The 12,976-nt window shown below is 41.8% G+C and overlaps 3 protein-coding genes across 16 annotated transcripts in view; 2 read left to right on the forward strand and 1 right to left on the reverse strand.

The window, feature by feature from the left end:
- LOC104810918 overlaps positions 1-6,499 on the forward strand; it is a 7,248-nt gene extending 749 nt beyond the window's left edge. Inside the window, exons 1-6 of one of the 13 annotated variants that reach the window (XM_010537484.1) lie at positions 1,160-1,670; positions 1,756-1,851; positions 1,985-2,139; positions 2,357-2,429; positions 2,555-2,587; positions 2,915-6,499. In XM_010537484.1, coding sequence (XP_010535786.1) covers positions 2,991-6,404 — 3,414 coding nt within the window. In that variant the 5' untranslated portion in view covers positions 1,160-1,670; positions 1,756-1,851; positions 1,985-2,139; ... (1 more) ...; positions 2,555-2,587; positions 2,915-2,990 and the 3' untranslated portion in view covers positions 6,405-6,499. Of the gene's footprint in view, positions 1-1,145; positions 1,671-1,755; positions 1,852-1,984; positions 2,140-2,356; positions 2,430-2,554; positions 2,588-2,831 lie in introns of those variants that run through there. The other 12 variants (XM_010537466.1, XM_010537475.1, XM_010537408.1 and 9 more) reach the window with 12 other exon arrangements.
- Positions 6,500-7,289: 790 nt separating this feature from the next.
- On the reverse strand, positions 7,290-10,090 carry LOC104810911. The gene has a single exon (XM_010537378.2). It carries the CDS (start codon positions 9,989-9,991, stop codon positions 7,472-7,474), a length of 2,520 nt encoding a protein of 839 aa, XP_010535680.1. The 5' UTR covers positions 9,992-10,090; the 3' UTR covers positions 7,290-7,471.
- LOC104810895 (probable disease resistance protein At4g19060) lies at positions 10,039-12,957 on the forward strand. Of its 2 annotated transcripts, none has more exons than XM_010537368.1 (3): positions 10,039-10,126; positions 11,532-12,208; positions 12,363-12,957. In XM_010537368.1, the coding sequence occupies exons 1-3, from the start codon at positions 10,075-10,077 to the stop codon at positions 12,735-12,737; spliced, it is 1,104 nt and encodes a 367-aa protein (XP_010535670.1). In that variant the 5' UTR covers positions 10,039-10,074; the 3' UTR covers positions 12,738-12,957. The 2 variants fall into 2 exon arrangements, with proteins under 2 accessions (XP_010535670.1, XP_010535662.1); XM_010537360.1 differs by having other exon boundaries at positions 11,532-12,095; positions 12,250-12,957.
- The last annotated feature ends 19 nt before the right edge of the window (positions 12,958-12,976 follow it).

A 12,976-nucleotide genomic window follows, 5' to 3' on the forward strand; every position in this document is an offset into this window, starting at 1 on the left:
TGAAAGACTTGAGCTCGGGTCTGATGAGTATTTTCCGAGGCGGATGGTCGGCGAGGGGGAGTTAGCATAGAGCTGCTTTGCCCGGCAGTCGACGACATCGGGGATCGATGTCTGGAGTGGGTATGGAGATGATCGGTACCGAGAGTCGTGATATCGGTGACCGATGAGGAGTATGAAGATCACTTGAGGTCCTCGCAAACGATTTTGCTTGGACTGTTGCGCCTCGTGTTCGACACAGGCATGAATGAGTTGTTGAATTACCTACGTGTGAGATACACGTAGAGACGATTGACGGATTTGTTTGAGATTGCTGATTGATTTTCACGATGATTGATCTGATTGATCTGATTGATATTTCTCGTCGCTTGTATATTATAATATTGACTATATTGCTTGGCCGTTTTCAATAAAAATAGAAATCTCGGGTTACACCCGAATTCCTCCCTAAGCACATAGCTTAGGACGTTGTTACGCAACGTTTCAGGTCGTGAGCAACAGTAGTGACTAAGGCAGACGTGGCTTCCAGTGACAATTGGACTTCCAGATCATGTATACTTACTTTGGACTTATTTTTCGAAAATAAAAGAGTGGTGACTTCAGACTTTTGAATTATACATTCACCACTTGTATTATATACTGGTATATTTGCATACGTGTACAAACGTATTTATGTATTTTATACGTCTTCCGCTGTATTATATTTAAAATGAATGGTTTTAATCTTCCCGCGATTTTACATTTCGAAATGTTTTGATTGTTATTTTACTTGTCCATGTGGCACAACCGTAAGCGGGATGCGGGTGTGACAAAACCAAAAACCACATTTTTTAGATTTATAAACTTATAAAATCCAAAAGCCAAAAACCAAAAACTAAAAATCAAAAACCAAAATCTAAAACCAAAATCAAAACCACTACCATTCAAAGCCTAAAATTCTATTCCAACAAATTTTTGAATGGGGTGTTCGAGACTAATTAGATTTAAAAATCAATAAACCAATCGAACATAATTTTTCATTCAGTTGATTATATAAGTTTAAAAATCGAATTTATATTGAATATGAAAATGATTAAAAAAATGGAAAGATACTATTTAAAAAATATTTTTAAAAAAAAAAAAGAAAGAAGAAGGCCGGATTCTTCCCCTTTCTCTTGAGATGAAAGAAATTAATATTCTATCATTGTATCTTCTTTGAAAATGAAGCATTTTCCTGCGAGCTTTTTCTTTTGGAATATTTTGTGATTCCACTCAAAGCATATGAAATTGAGCTTTGCTATTAATTTGCAGCCTATCCGTAGTAAGATGCGTTTTTTTTATGCTGTTGATCAGCAGATTGAGACGTACGAGCCGTTTACATGGATTGGATTGTGGAGAAGGAAGTTCGATTCGTCTAACCCTTGAGAGAACGAATCTAGAGGTAGACAAATTTGGGCTATCTGGATTTGGAGTGGGGTTTAGGGTTTTGGGGAAGGGTCGAAACGAAAAGAATCAATGCAGAGGCAGAGCGTGAATATGAAGAGCCAAAGCGAAGAGAATCAATGGAGAAATGGGGTTTGCCGGACCAGTGTGTTTTTGCATGGGTATATATACTTTGCTTTTCCACGTTAAGTTCTCTCCATTGATTTGCGCAACGAGGAAGAAAAGAACTGGGTCTTCCATGGGTTCTCTAGGTTTGTATCGACCTCCAAGAAAATTTGATGCTTTCGGGATTTTTCTGGGCTTATAAAGGATTGCTTTCTCGAGTTTTTTATTCAGAAAAAGGAGGGTGAAAGATCTGGTTAGAGAATCGGACATAACATGCTCGACGTAATGTCCCAGTGAAACATTATAGGAAACGATTCCTCGAAGCAGGTAAATGTTACGTTTTTTTCTTCATTCAAAGCTTGTCCTTCTTTGTTTTTTTTGGTTTGGATTACATTGTCACTCACCAGTTAGATGCATAAAAAGGATTTTGTTTTGATTCATTCCTCTCCAAAACGTGGAGGAATCAATTTCTATTGTCTGTAGAAGAGAAGGAATCCTTTGAACGGGGTGACGATATTCATTGCAGTATAGTTTATGTTTTGAATTTGGTGTGAGACTGTTGCGTTGCTCGGCTTTAGTTTTCAGTAATCCAAAAGCCTCTGATCTCTTTCAAAGGTTAGATTATCTGATAATATATCCTGCCTCTCTAAACTAATGTAGCCTCCATATACGTGTGTGTGTGTGTGTGTGTATATATAGTTCGGAAGAAACTGGTTAATTACAATTTACAAGAATGGATCAAGAGCACAAACTGAACCTTTTGTTAGTTCTTGGAAGGCTCTTTGTGAATCTTGTCTTAGTTCATTCGTTTTCTAAACTCATGGTCATGCAGGTTTTACTTGAAGGAAAACATCACCGCTCTGCTTGCTTGTTCAGGTAGAGCAGTGGACTCCAATTGATTCCACGTAAACTCCTCATATAATGGCATTCCCTTTCATTTTCTATATGTGAAAGCGCGTAAATTATTTGTCCAGAACACTGTTTTGTATGTCTCAGAGCACAATTCCGCTGTTTTTTTACTCTTGAACAGATTACAAGAGCTCTCAATTGTTTCGTTAAACTGGTATGTCTTTTTCTCCCTTGCTGGCAACTGTTTTATGCATCGGTTTCTTTCTTCTGGGAAATCCCTCTATAGGCATTTCTATGTGATTTTGTTATGTTTCAACATATAAGAGTCATTTCTTAAACCCTTGAAAAAAAAGACTTTATGTGATCCTACTTTCTTCTGCTACGAAATCAATAATAATTGGTCACCGGTTTGATCTGCGTGTTGTTTGTGGTATTCCATTGTCCAACATTTTCGAAAGACCATGGGTGTTTCTGGCAGTTGAATCTTACAATTCTCTGCTGGCTTTTCTCGATTGTCATTGAGGTCAATAATGGATTTCAGTGTTGTCTAAGGCAATTTAGCTGAAGGATTCTCAACAAAAACGTGCATCACTGCATCAATCGATTTGCAGTGACATATGGAGCAAAAGCAGGAGAATAAGCAGGAGCAGTTCCTATCATATGATTATAAAAGAGTTCATTCAATCAGTATCCTATCTGAGCTGGAGATTCTGTTATTTCAGTGTCAGAACAGTTTATCCAAACCCCTGAAAGATGTCAGCCGTTCTGACAATGAAGGCTCTGGTAAAGGATCTTATAAGGGCAAAAGGGCATCCCGTTGGGTAGGGGTTAAAAAGCTTCTATGTGCGTTAAGGCACAAGAACGTGGCTGCAAACCAAGTAAGCTACGAGAGTGGCAACGAGAGCGTAAAGTCACAAAACCAAAGCGAAGAAGAGAAAGATATCTGGGCATTGCGAATTGTCATTGGTCGAATTAAAACAATACTTAAGGATAAAAAACAATATGGAGCTTATACTCGTGTGTCGAAGGATCTTGATGAGAAAGCCGATGAATTGAAAGGAATTCTAAAGAATATACTGAAGGAGAAGAATATACTGAAGGAGATGGCTCTGCCATCTGAGACTATGTCCAAAATCAAGAGGATCAGCAAAGACATCTCTAAACTGAAGTCAGATATGCTTGGGAAGAAGAGAGATCTATACTTGCCCGGTCTGCATGGGAATAGTAAAGAGTTCCTTGATATCTTAGCTGCCGAAGTCATAGAGAAAATCTCGGGGCTTGACATCGTTGGCATGCTATGCTTGTTGAGCTTCACTGTCTTCCCAGAGAATTGTGAGGTTAAAAAGACAATGTTGATGTACTGGTGGATTGGAGAAGGCTTTCTTCCTGCTAAAGGTGCCGAAGGTGCTAAAGATGCTGAAGTGAAAGCAGAAAAAATTCTTGATGGATTCTCAAGGAGAGGATTGATTGAGCCTGTTAAAGATGACCGGAAACTAAAGCCAAACAGTTATAAGATGGATCCCCATGTTCATTCTGCGGTTATCTATTTAGCAGAAAAATTGAATTTCTTTCAAATCTATGAAAATAAAAAGAAAAAGCCTTCCATGGCAGTATCAAAAAAGCATAAGGTTTGCTTGGTAGAAGGGTCCTCGTTGCAGAAAGAGGCAAAATTGTCTAAGATGAAGAAGAACCTCGACACTGTGAAGACGGTGTTCAATTCTTCTGAACGGTTTCCCGATTTCACATTCAAGTGGTTTCAGCATATGAATGCGCTTAAGGTTCTTTATATAGGAAGATGGGAACGAACCCCTAAATGCCACATTGAGGTAGAAAGCACCGAGTTTCTGGAGAATATAAAGACCATGAAAGAGCTAAGGCTTGTAAGTTTCCAAGGGATATCGAGAATTGAAAAGCTCGATAAGTCCATTTGTCAGCTCTCCAAGCTGGTGATCTTGGATCTCAGGTCATGCTACAACTTGGAGGTCCTTCCGGATGATATAGACTCACTTGAGAATCTTATTTACTTGGATGTATCGGAGTGCTATATGCTTGATCGCATGCCCAAGGAAATTTCCGAACTCTCGAAGCTACAAGTTCTTAAAGGCTTTGTGGTCAGTGATGCCGACGAGGAAAATTGTTGTACGCTTTCTCAGTTGGAACGCATGACGAGCCTGAGAAAACTGAGCATCAACATAAACAAATACGATCTCAAGGTAGAAGACTTGATGAAGTCATTGACTAAGCTTACTCAACTCAAGAGTCTGAAAATAGCATGGGGAGCCCGATTTGGGAAGGACGAGAAGGAAGGCACCGACACGACGTGGTTTAGCAAAGCATGGAGGAAGAAAGAAAAGGCAATTAGGCTAAAGTTACAACACAAAAGCACGAATGAGAAAGAGGGGGACCAAGGAGATAACAAGGGGAAGACAAGCATGGATAAGAGAGGAGATGCAGAAGAGAAAGGAACACTCCCATTAGAGTCAAAAGACAGAGTTCAATACAGGAAGGAAGACGATATAGGAACTAGCAAAACAAAGATGAAAGGAGGAGATGGAAAAGTTGAGAAGGTTGATCTAGAAGAACCCAAGGAGCACGGTGGGTTAGAAGTAGAGACCCAAAAGTCAGGCAAAGCTGTCGAGCAAGATAAGAAGGCGAGTCCTTCACAAGAACTAGAACGTGCTATCTCGAAGAAGCAAGATGGTCACAAAGGAGAAGATAAAGAGCAAAAGAAACAAGATGGAGAAGAAGCCAAGATTGTTGAGGAAGATAAGAAGCCAAGTCCTTCACAAGAACTAGAACGTGTTATCTCGAAGGAGCATGATGGTCACAAAGGAGACGAAGAGCAAAAGAAACAAGATGGGAAACAGGATGGAGAAGAAGCCAAGACCCAGAAGTTAGACAAGGTTGTTGAGGAAGGTAAGGAGGCGAGTCCTTCGCAGGAACCGAAACCTGTGATTCCCAAAAAATCAGATAATCACAAAGGAGACAATGAAGAGCAAAAGCAGGAAGATGGGAGAAAGGAGGTTGATGGAGAAAGAAGAAAGGAGCAGGGCGGGGAAGAAGAAAAGATCCAAAAGTCAGACCAGGTTATCCAGGAAAATAAGAACATGATTCCCTCGCAAGAACCAAAAGGCATGATCCAGAAGAAGCAAGATGCTCATAAAGCAGAGAACAACGAGCAAATGAAAGAAGGTAGGAAAAAGGAGGTTGGTCAAGATGAGAGCAAGGAGCGTGGTGGAGAAGAAGCAGAGATCCATAAGTCGGACAAGGTACAAGAAGGTGAGTCCTTTGCAGGAATGAAGAAACCCTTAATCCAGAAGAAGCCAGATGGTCCAAAAGGAGACAACAAAGGGCAGAACAAAGAAAATGGGAAAACGGGGGAGGTTGATGTAGGAGAAGGCAGAAAGCATGATGGGATAGATACAAGGAGCAATAATACACAAGAGATAGTCGAGGAAGATAAGGAAAAGAATGCTTCCCGAGAATCAAACGCCACAATCCATAAGGAGCCACATGATAACAAAGGAGACAATGCGGTCATGAAAAACACTGCAGCAAAGTCATCGGGCCCCGGTATAGACAAGAAGAGCAAGATTAAAGAGTGTAACGATGCATCAATTATATCCAAAAAAGAAAAGAGAACAGCCAAAAAACCAGAATCAAATGGCACATACAAGTTACCTCCCACCTTGAAGACTTTGGAGCTAGAAGGTTTCCCTGAGGAAGAGCTACCCACGAGTTGGCTGAAACCTGATGATCCTGGAATACTAGAGAAGCTCGCCATCAGAGGAGGAAAAGTGAGTAGAATCGGCGGCAAAACATCAAATGAAGATATCAAATACGACATTAAGGTCTTACGTTTGAAGTACTTGGATGAGTTCAAAGCAGAGTGGAAAGATTTGCAAGCGCTGTTTCCAAATATGATTCTCTTGGAGAAATACAAATGTCCAAAGGTCACATTCTGTCCCACTGATGCTAATGGAGTCTGGAGGAGGCCATTACCACAGGCATCCACGCGAAAGCCCAAATAAGTTGACTGCCAGAAGCCTTGACTTCCTTTAGTTGTTGTTACCTATCTGTATCTTAATACCCTGAATAAATACACATCTCCTATTTGTGTAAACCATATATTTCGTGTAGACTCTTCACGTGCCTTAAAGACTTATGGCTATGGATGAAGTTAGTTGCATTACCAAAATGATGTATCATGCTAGCCCCTTTCCACAGGTTTGCCATCATTTGGACAGCAAACATATGAGGGAAAAGCAAAGACAAGGCTCTTGTCACGGAGTATGAACCGGGATTTCTTTTTGTTTTCATCTGCTCATCGGCCGGATCAACAAACAAAAGGTAAGACTAAACCACAAGATATCTAATCCGTAGTACCCATCTGCACAAGCAACAATGCTTCCTTGGAGTTTAAATTGATACATTCCACATATTGTCTGAATACATTCCATTTTGTCATCCTCTTTCTCCATCCTGTCATCCTCCTCCTCATTCTCTTCATATTCATGAAGTATGGATAACTGGGCAGCTAGCTGTGCCCTTGTGAAGCAACATGTTGTCCAACTTTTTTGTTCAGATGCAATCGGAGCGTGAGGTAGCATGATGATGCCCCAACCCGAGCACCAATTCTCTACCTCTTCAATTTTCAGGTCACAAATCTTTGCTGAACTTTCTCATTTGGGGGAAATTTTAGGGTTTATGTTGAAGTGATTAACTGTCATCCTGAGTTTTGATTTCTCATGTTTTGTTATAGATTTTAACTACACTCTTATTTGGCCTACGAACGAACCAAGTTTCAGGCTTATCACAAACGAATCATTAAGGAAATCAACTAGGCAAAAGGGCACAAGGCATATATGATCATGATGTTGCTTAGTGAGTCTTGAGGAGGAACTACATTGATCGAGTTCTTGTAAGAGGATCATAAGCATCTAGAAAATGAATGTTCAGTGATTTCATGGGGTGCATGGATGTGGGTAATGCAGATTTGTTCAACATGAAACATAAAACTGAAAGCTGAACACAAAACCCTGAAAATATTGATGACAAACACAATCTGATTATGCCGGTGTATTCGGTGCATGTGATATCACTTGCCCACGATGAGTTTTGCTCTGGCATCCCCCTTGGTGATTTGGAATTGGTCTCCGAGGCCAAAATGAGCCATCAATAGCCATACGAAGCTGATGAGTTCGCCACCTTTGCTTAGCTGAGCTGCGTGTTGTTCAGCATTGCAATGAGTTGCTGCATAGCAAAGCAGCTCCACCCACACTTTGCTCATCACCTTCCACATGTCTTCGTTCCCTTTTCTCTGTTGCTCTTGAATCTGATGTGCCAGCTTACTCGCGTCAAAAAGTGCAGACTTGCTTCTATCTCCCTTCACATCCATGGGCTCAACATCCGTGTTTACCAAGAGAATTTGGTCAGTAAACTTCTTCCTCTTCTCCACATCCGTATATTTTGTGCTCCCGATGTCGATATGCCTCCTCTGGAGAAACCTTGAGGCCTCTTCACACGTGTCTCTGAATCTTATCTTCCCGATTCCTCCAACAGCTGACATCAGAGTAGGCTGCATTATCAGGAGGTACATCATGTAGTCTGAAAGCATTTTGCAGAACTCACGGTAGCTGTAGTTTTCTTCGGTGGCTCCTTCCACTTGGTAGAACAACTCCGTGGCAATGTGCCACAGCAAAATGCTCTGGTCATAATCCACTTGAGTCACAAACTGCAGGAGCTTCTCACGGTCTTCTTCCTTCACCCTTTTATCTTGGCTCGGTATATGACGCAGAGTCCAATCACCTCTTGCCGAGGACACCCTCTTGGCACTTTCTGGATTGTCTGCGAGATGGGATTTACCTTGCACTTCCTTGAATATGAACTCCCACAGTTCTTTGGTGAGTCGACGGCTAGATACAAACATGATCTCCTCAAGCTTCTGTGTGATGCTGAAGAATTCCAGGAACCAATCGATGAAACTCCCAAGCCATTGATAGATAGTCTTCCAGATATCGAGGAACCCCTTGACAAGGTAAAGACTGTAATAAACCGCCCTATGTTTCTTGGATCGAATCATCAAACTGTCGATCTGCTCGTAAATCTTACGAGTTCTCTTTTTTGCAGCTCTGAAAAAGGAGACACATGCATGGAGGGTGTACTTCAAAACTCGACCTACGAATAAAAAGCTAATAATCTTGTCGAAGATGCTGTGGACGAGACCCTTGGTATGGTGGATTCTCTCGGGGGGTATCCTCAGGCAGCATCCGATCAGGTTGTATGCATACACATACTCAGACCATCTCCTGAACACAAATTTTCTATCGAGCACCTCATGCCCCTTGGTAGAACCCTTCTCCTGGTAACATTCATCTTTTTTCCACTTGAGCTCCTTAAGTTTGAGGATCCAATTGAAGATTTTGTCAATGCAGCCTCCAATGCAGGTGGTCTTTTCCTCGTCGGGATCTTCCTTCAGCTTCCTCAATCTCACAAACATCCAGTCGGATAAACAGAACATGAGGATAGCAATCACATCAAGAGCTATTCCACCAATGAGCAATGCGTAAGTAAGGCCGACGTCGAATCCATCATATCCATTCTTTGTCTTCCCCTTGAAGAGGATAAGGGAAGCCAGAAGAAATGCAAAGGCCGCAAGGCGAGAAAAGAGTCCAATCCCGGAATGAAGAACCTCGACTTTGGTGAAAAGAGCTTCATAGATGAAGTTGAGCTCCACCTCCAATATCTTCAATGCATCTTCTTCCTGGAGAGAGTCGAAGAACTTCATGCTCTCGTCCCGCTGCTGAAAGGTGAAGATGAGATCGACGACCAGACCCTTGAAGGTGTTGAAGTACTTGTAAGCGTACTGGACGACCTCGAGATCAGTCAGCTTCTTTCTCTGGCCTTTCCCGTCGGATTTCAGGCCTTTCTCAGGCTCCTCCATCATAATAATTTGGGTGGGCATGTTCATATCCTTCTTGGTCTGGTATTCCTCCATGAGCTTGGCGTAGTTCGGACCAGGATCTGGCTTCCCCAGCATCGAATCCTTAAACCTGTCGGTACTGGCCAAGTACAAGGCTCTGGTCCTCTCGAAATACTTGATCACTCCGCTCAGCAGCATGAGAATGAGCGGTGTCTGAAGCCTGTTGGGTATTGACTGCAAGAACACGTAGACACTGGCAATGGCTTGGCAGAGGAGACCGAACAAGTGCCTGAGCCAGAGCTCGTTGTCTTCCAAGGCCAGGGCGGTGATGGTGTCGGGACCGCCGAGGTGCAAGAGAAGGAACGGTGCCCAGAACGCAAGAAGCTCGGCGTTTTCCGCCGGATCGCCTGGCTTCGGGGCGTTCCCTTGGCTGTCGGAGATCTGTCCGACCGCGTAATTCGCCGACCAGTCGGCGAGAAGATAAGACGACCAAATGATGAAGACGAGGAACTTCTTGGCGGTCCGTTTCCGATGCGGGGCGAAGAAGATGAGGATCGTTTGGAGGGTGAGACTGAACATGACGATGACCCTCAGGTTCCATGTGTCCCACAGGTCTTTCACTGGTTTCAGCAAAACCGCCGCGGTATTGTTATCTGGTTTTGCCGTCTCGACAAGCTGAACTACTAGTCCCTCCATTGTTGTCGGAGCCTGAGATATATGCTTCAAAAGTTTGAGTATTTGAATGCTTACTCATTCACTGTCTGAGCAGTCCGCCATAGATGGACTCCCTGCAGAGCAGAAGCTCCTCTCGGACAGTCCTCCACGTTCCAGGTATTTTCTCCTCCCTTTCCTTTTTGTTCCGACTTTTTCCATTACAAAGTATTTTGATTGATCATTTTTTTAAAATTAAAATCTTCTGAATATAATACCAAAAATATACATAGATAGATATAGACAAAATATACAAAATTCATAGTACTATAGTGGATTAAACAAATAAATCCCCCATTTTCAAATTTAGACGAAGTTACAAAACCTAGGTGCCAGCTGTAGCCTAGGATTTTCGATGCACAAAAATAAGATTCTAGACAGATTTTTTTTTTGTTCCATTTAACTCACTTGAACTGCATCATGTCATGTATCATATATATATATATACATATATATATATATATCATATGACGACCACGACTTTAAGTATGAATGCAATAATGTATGACGACGAGGGTAACGGGGTCCATGACTTAAGAACTAACATGCAATTGGCCGATCCTTGTCATTTAATATTCTTCCCTATTTGCATTATTAATATTATATCCAAAACCTCTAAAAAAATATTATATCCAAAACGAAAGCCTGCAATAATTAAAAGCTAATGTTATCTTCATTTGAAAGGTCGTGTAGCCTTTCTTTTGTCCGAAAGTGTACAGACGAATCATTTATTTATTTAATTAAATCATCAACTTGCAATAATATTTTAACTTAAAAACAGGCTGTCGATTATGAGAGTAAAATACTGAATTCGAGCTTGTTCTTAGTCGGAATTATCTGTTTAAATAATAAAATCTTGGTTTTACATCAAAACCATTCTTGTCATATATGCACTCTTTTTTTGCCAAGCTCAAAACAAATTTTATTAATAAATCCAGATTACGATGATATGGACACTGTGAAAGTGTACTTATGGCATTATTTGAAAAAAAAAAGAAATCGCCATAAAGTACTATTGATATTGATGTGTCAACGAAAAATCGTATACTTTTTTACCTACCAATAAAATCATATACTTGTTATGATTAACCGATAAAACTCCAAACTTATTAATAATTCACCGAAAACCCCCCGCTCTGCTAACTCAAATAAAAATGATGATGTGACAAGGACTTGACTTCCAAGTTATGTACACATCATTAAAATTATAACACTTCATCATTTCAAACAAAAATAAATTATATAATTTTGATGATGTGTACATAATTTGGAAGCCAAGTCATTGCCACATCATCATTTTTAGTTGACTTGTGAAGAATACATAGTTTTAATGGCGATTTCCTTTTTTTTGAATTTTGGTTTGATTTCCAGAATTTTTGTATTAATATTTAATTATGAATTTCAGAAGTTTCTTTTTAAAAAAAAAATTGTTAATCAAAGTGGTCTCTGCAATTAACCAGCTTTGGCTTCTCTGTTTTCGTCTGTCTTCTCCTCCCCTTTGGGAACTGACTCTCTTCTCTTTCAGTCGAAATGGCTCAAGAAAATCGATCTCATGACTCCGATCTAAGTGGAATCAAGACACTCTTCGGTCAAGGCTACGAAACATGGTTGAAGGAGAAGCTCCAGTTCGAATCTCACTCCTCCTCTAGGAAAGGTGGCTCGACTCAGGCAGGAGCCTCGGCCGGGAACCATGCTCCACCAATCCCCAACGGACCCGGAAGCAGCAGCGGCCCGTCCGAGGCCAAACGTACCGAGACGACGTCGAAAACTCCGGGTCATGAGATTCGTGGGTTCAAGAACGAGATCCTGTCGTTGAAGAGCTTCTTACTGAATCAGAAGGACTCGGATGAGTTCAAGACGCTCGCTGTCGTGGGGAGATACGGCGTCGGGAAGACAGCTTTGTGCCAGAAGATTTTCAACGATGAGTCCGTCAAGAACGCTTACGTCCCGAGGATATGGGTTTCTATGTACAGAGACGGCGAAAAAGAGGACAGTGGCCAGAAGATAGCCGCCGTGAAGAGACTCTTGGAGAGTCTCGGGGTCGAGGGAGAGATTCTTGAACGTGTCAGAGAGGATGCGGCAGGAAAGGGTCGTGATCGAGACGAGGAACTGGCGAGGCTTTTGTACCTACTCTACCTGAGTCTATGGGGGAAGAAGTATCTGATAGTGCTGGACGATGTCCGGGAAGAAGACGAGTGGGAGGAGAGACTGGGCACGTGTCAGAGAGGATGCGGCAGGAAAGGGTCGTGATCGAGACGAGGAACTGGCGAGGCTTTTGTACCTACTCTACCTGAGTCTATGGGGGAAGAAGTATCTGATAGTGCTGGACGATGTCCGGGAAGAAGACGAGTGGGAGGAGAGACTGGGCGAAGACGAGATTCCGGAAGGAAACGAATGGGGGAAGCATCTCTCGTGCGGATTCCCAAAAGGGTCGGGAGGAAGGGTGATAATGACGAGCCGGGAAGAGGAGTTGGCGAAGAAGATGGCCGGGGAAGAACATGGATTGCATCGTATATACCCGATTTCAGATCCGGCGATCGTGTACGACATATACAAGGACGCGGCCAAGGAGAATAGCATCGATGTGAATCCGAGGAATGAGAGGAAGTACATACGGGATGTCATGAACAAGTCGTGTGGTATTCCTTTGGCTGCAAGAATGCTGGGAAAGAATCAGCCCGTCGAAGAACACACTCAAGAAGAAGATTCCGACAGCAACCAAACCCAGTAGAAACCAGAAGATGGTGGCATCTGATGAGCAAGAACAAGTCTGATCATTGTTATGAGGGAGATAGAGGGCTTGTTCTTAGATTTCATTTGTTGTCGATCTTGATTTAACTTTTATGTGATTTTGATTTATTTTTTTCGTGTTTAATTACCGAATCAAGAACGATAACTCCACAACGTTGGCTAATTATATGATTTCCTCAAAGTAATTATTAAACTTAACAGCATTGCGATTTGTTAATT

This window comes from Tarenaya hassleriana, unplaced genomic scaffold, assembly GCF_000463585.1.
Source record: "Tarenaya hassleriana unplaced genomic scaffold, ASM46358v1 Cleome1, whole genome shotgun sequence".
Taxonomy (NCBI): Eukaryota; Viridiplantae; Streptophyta; class Magnoliopsida; order Brassicales; family Cleomaceae; genus Tarenaya; species Tarenaya hassleriana.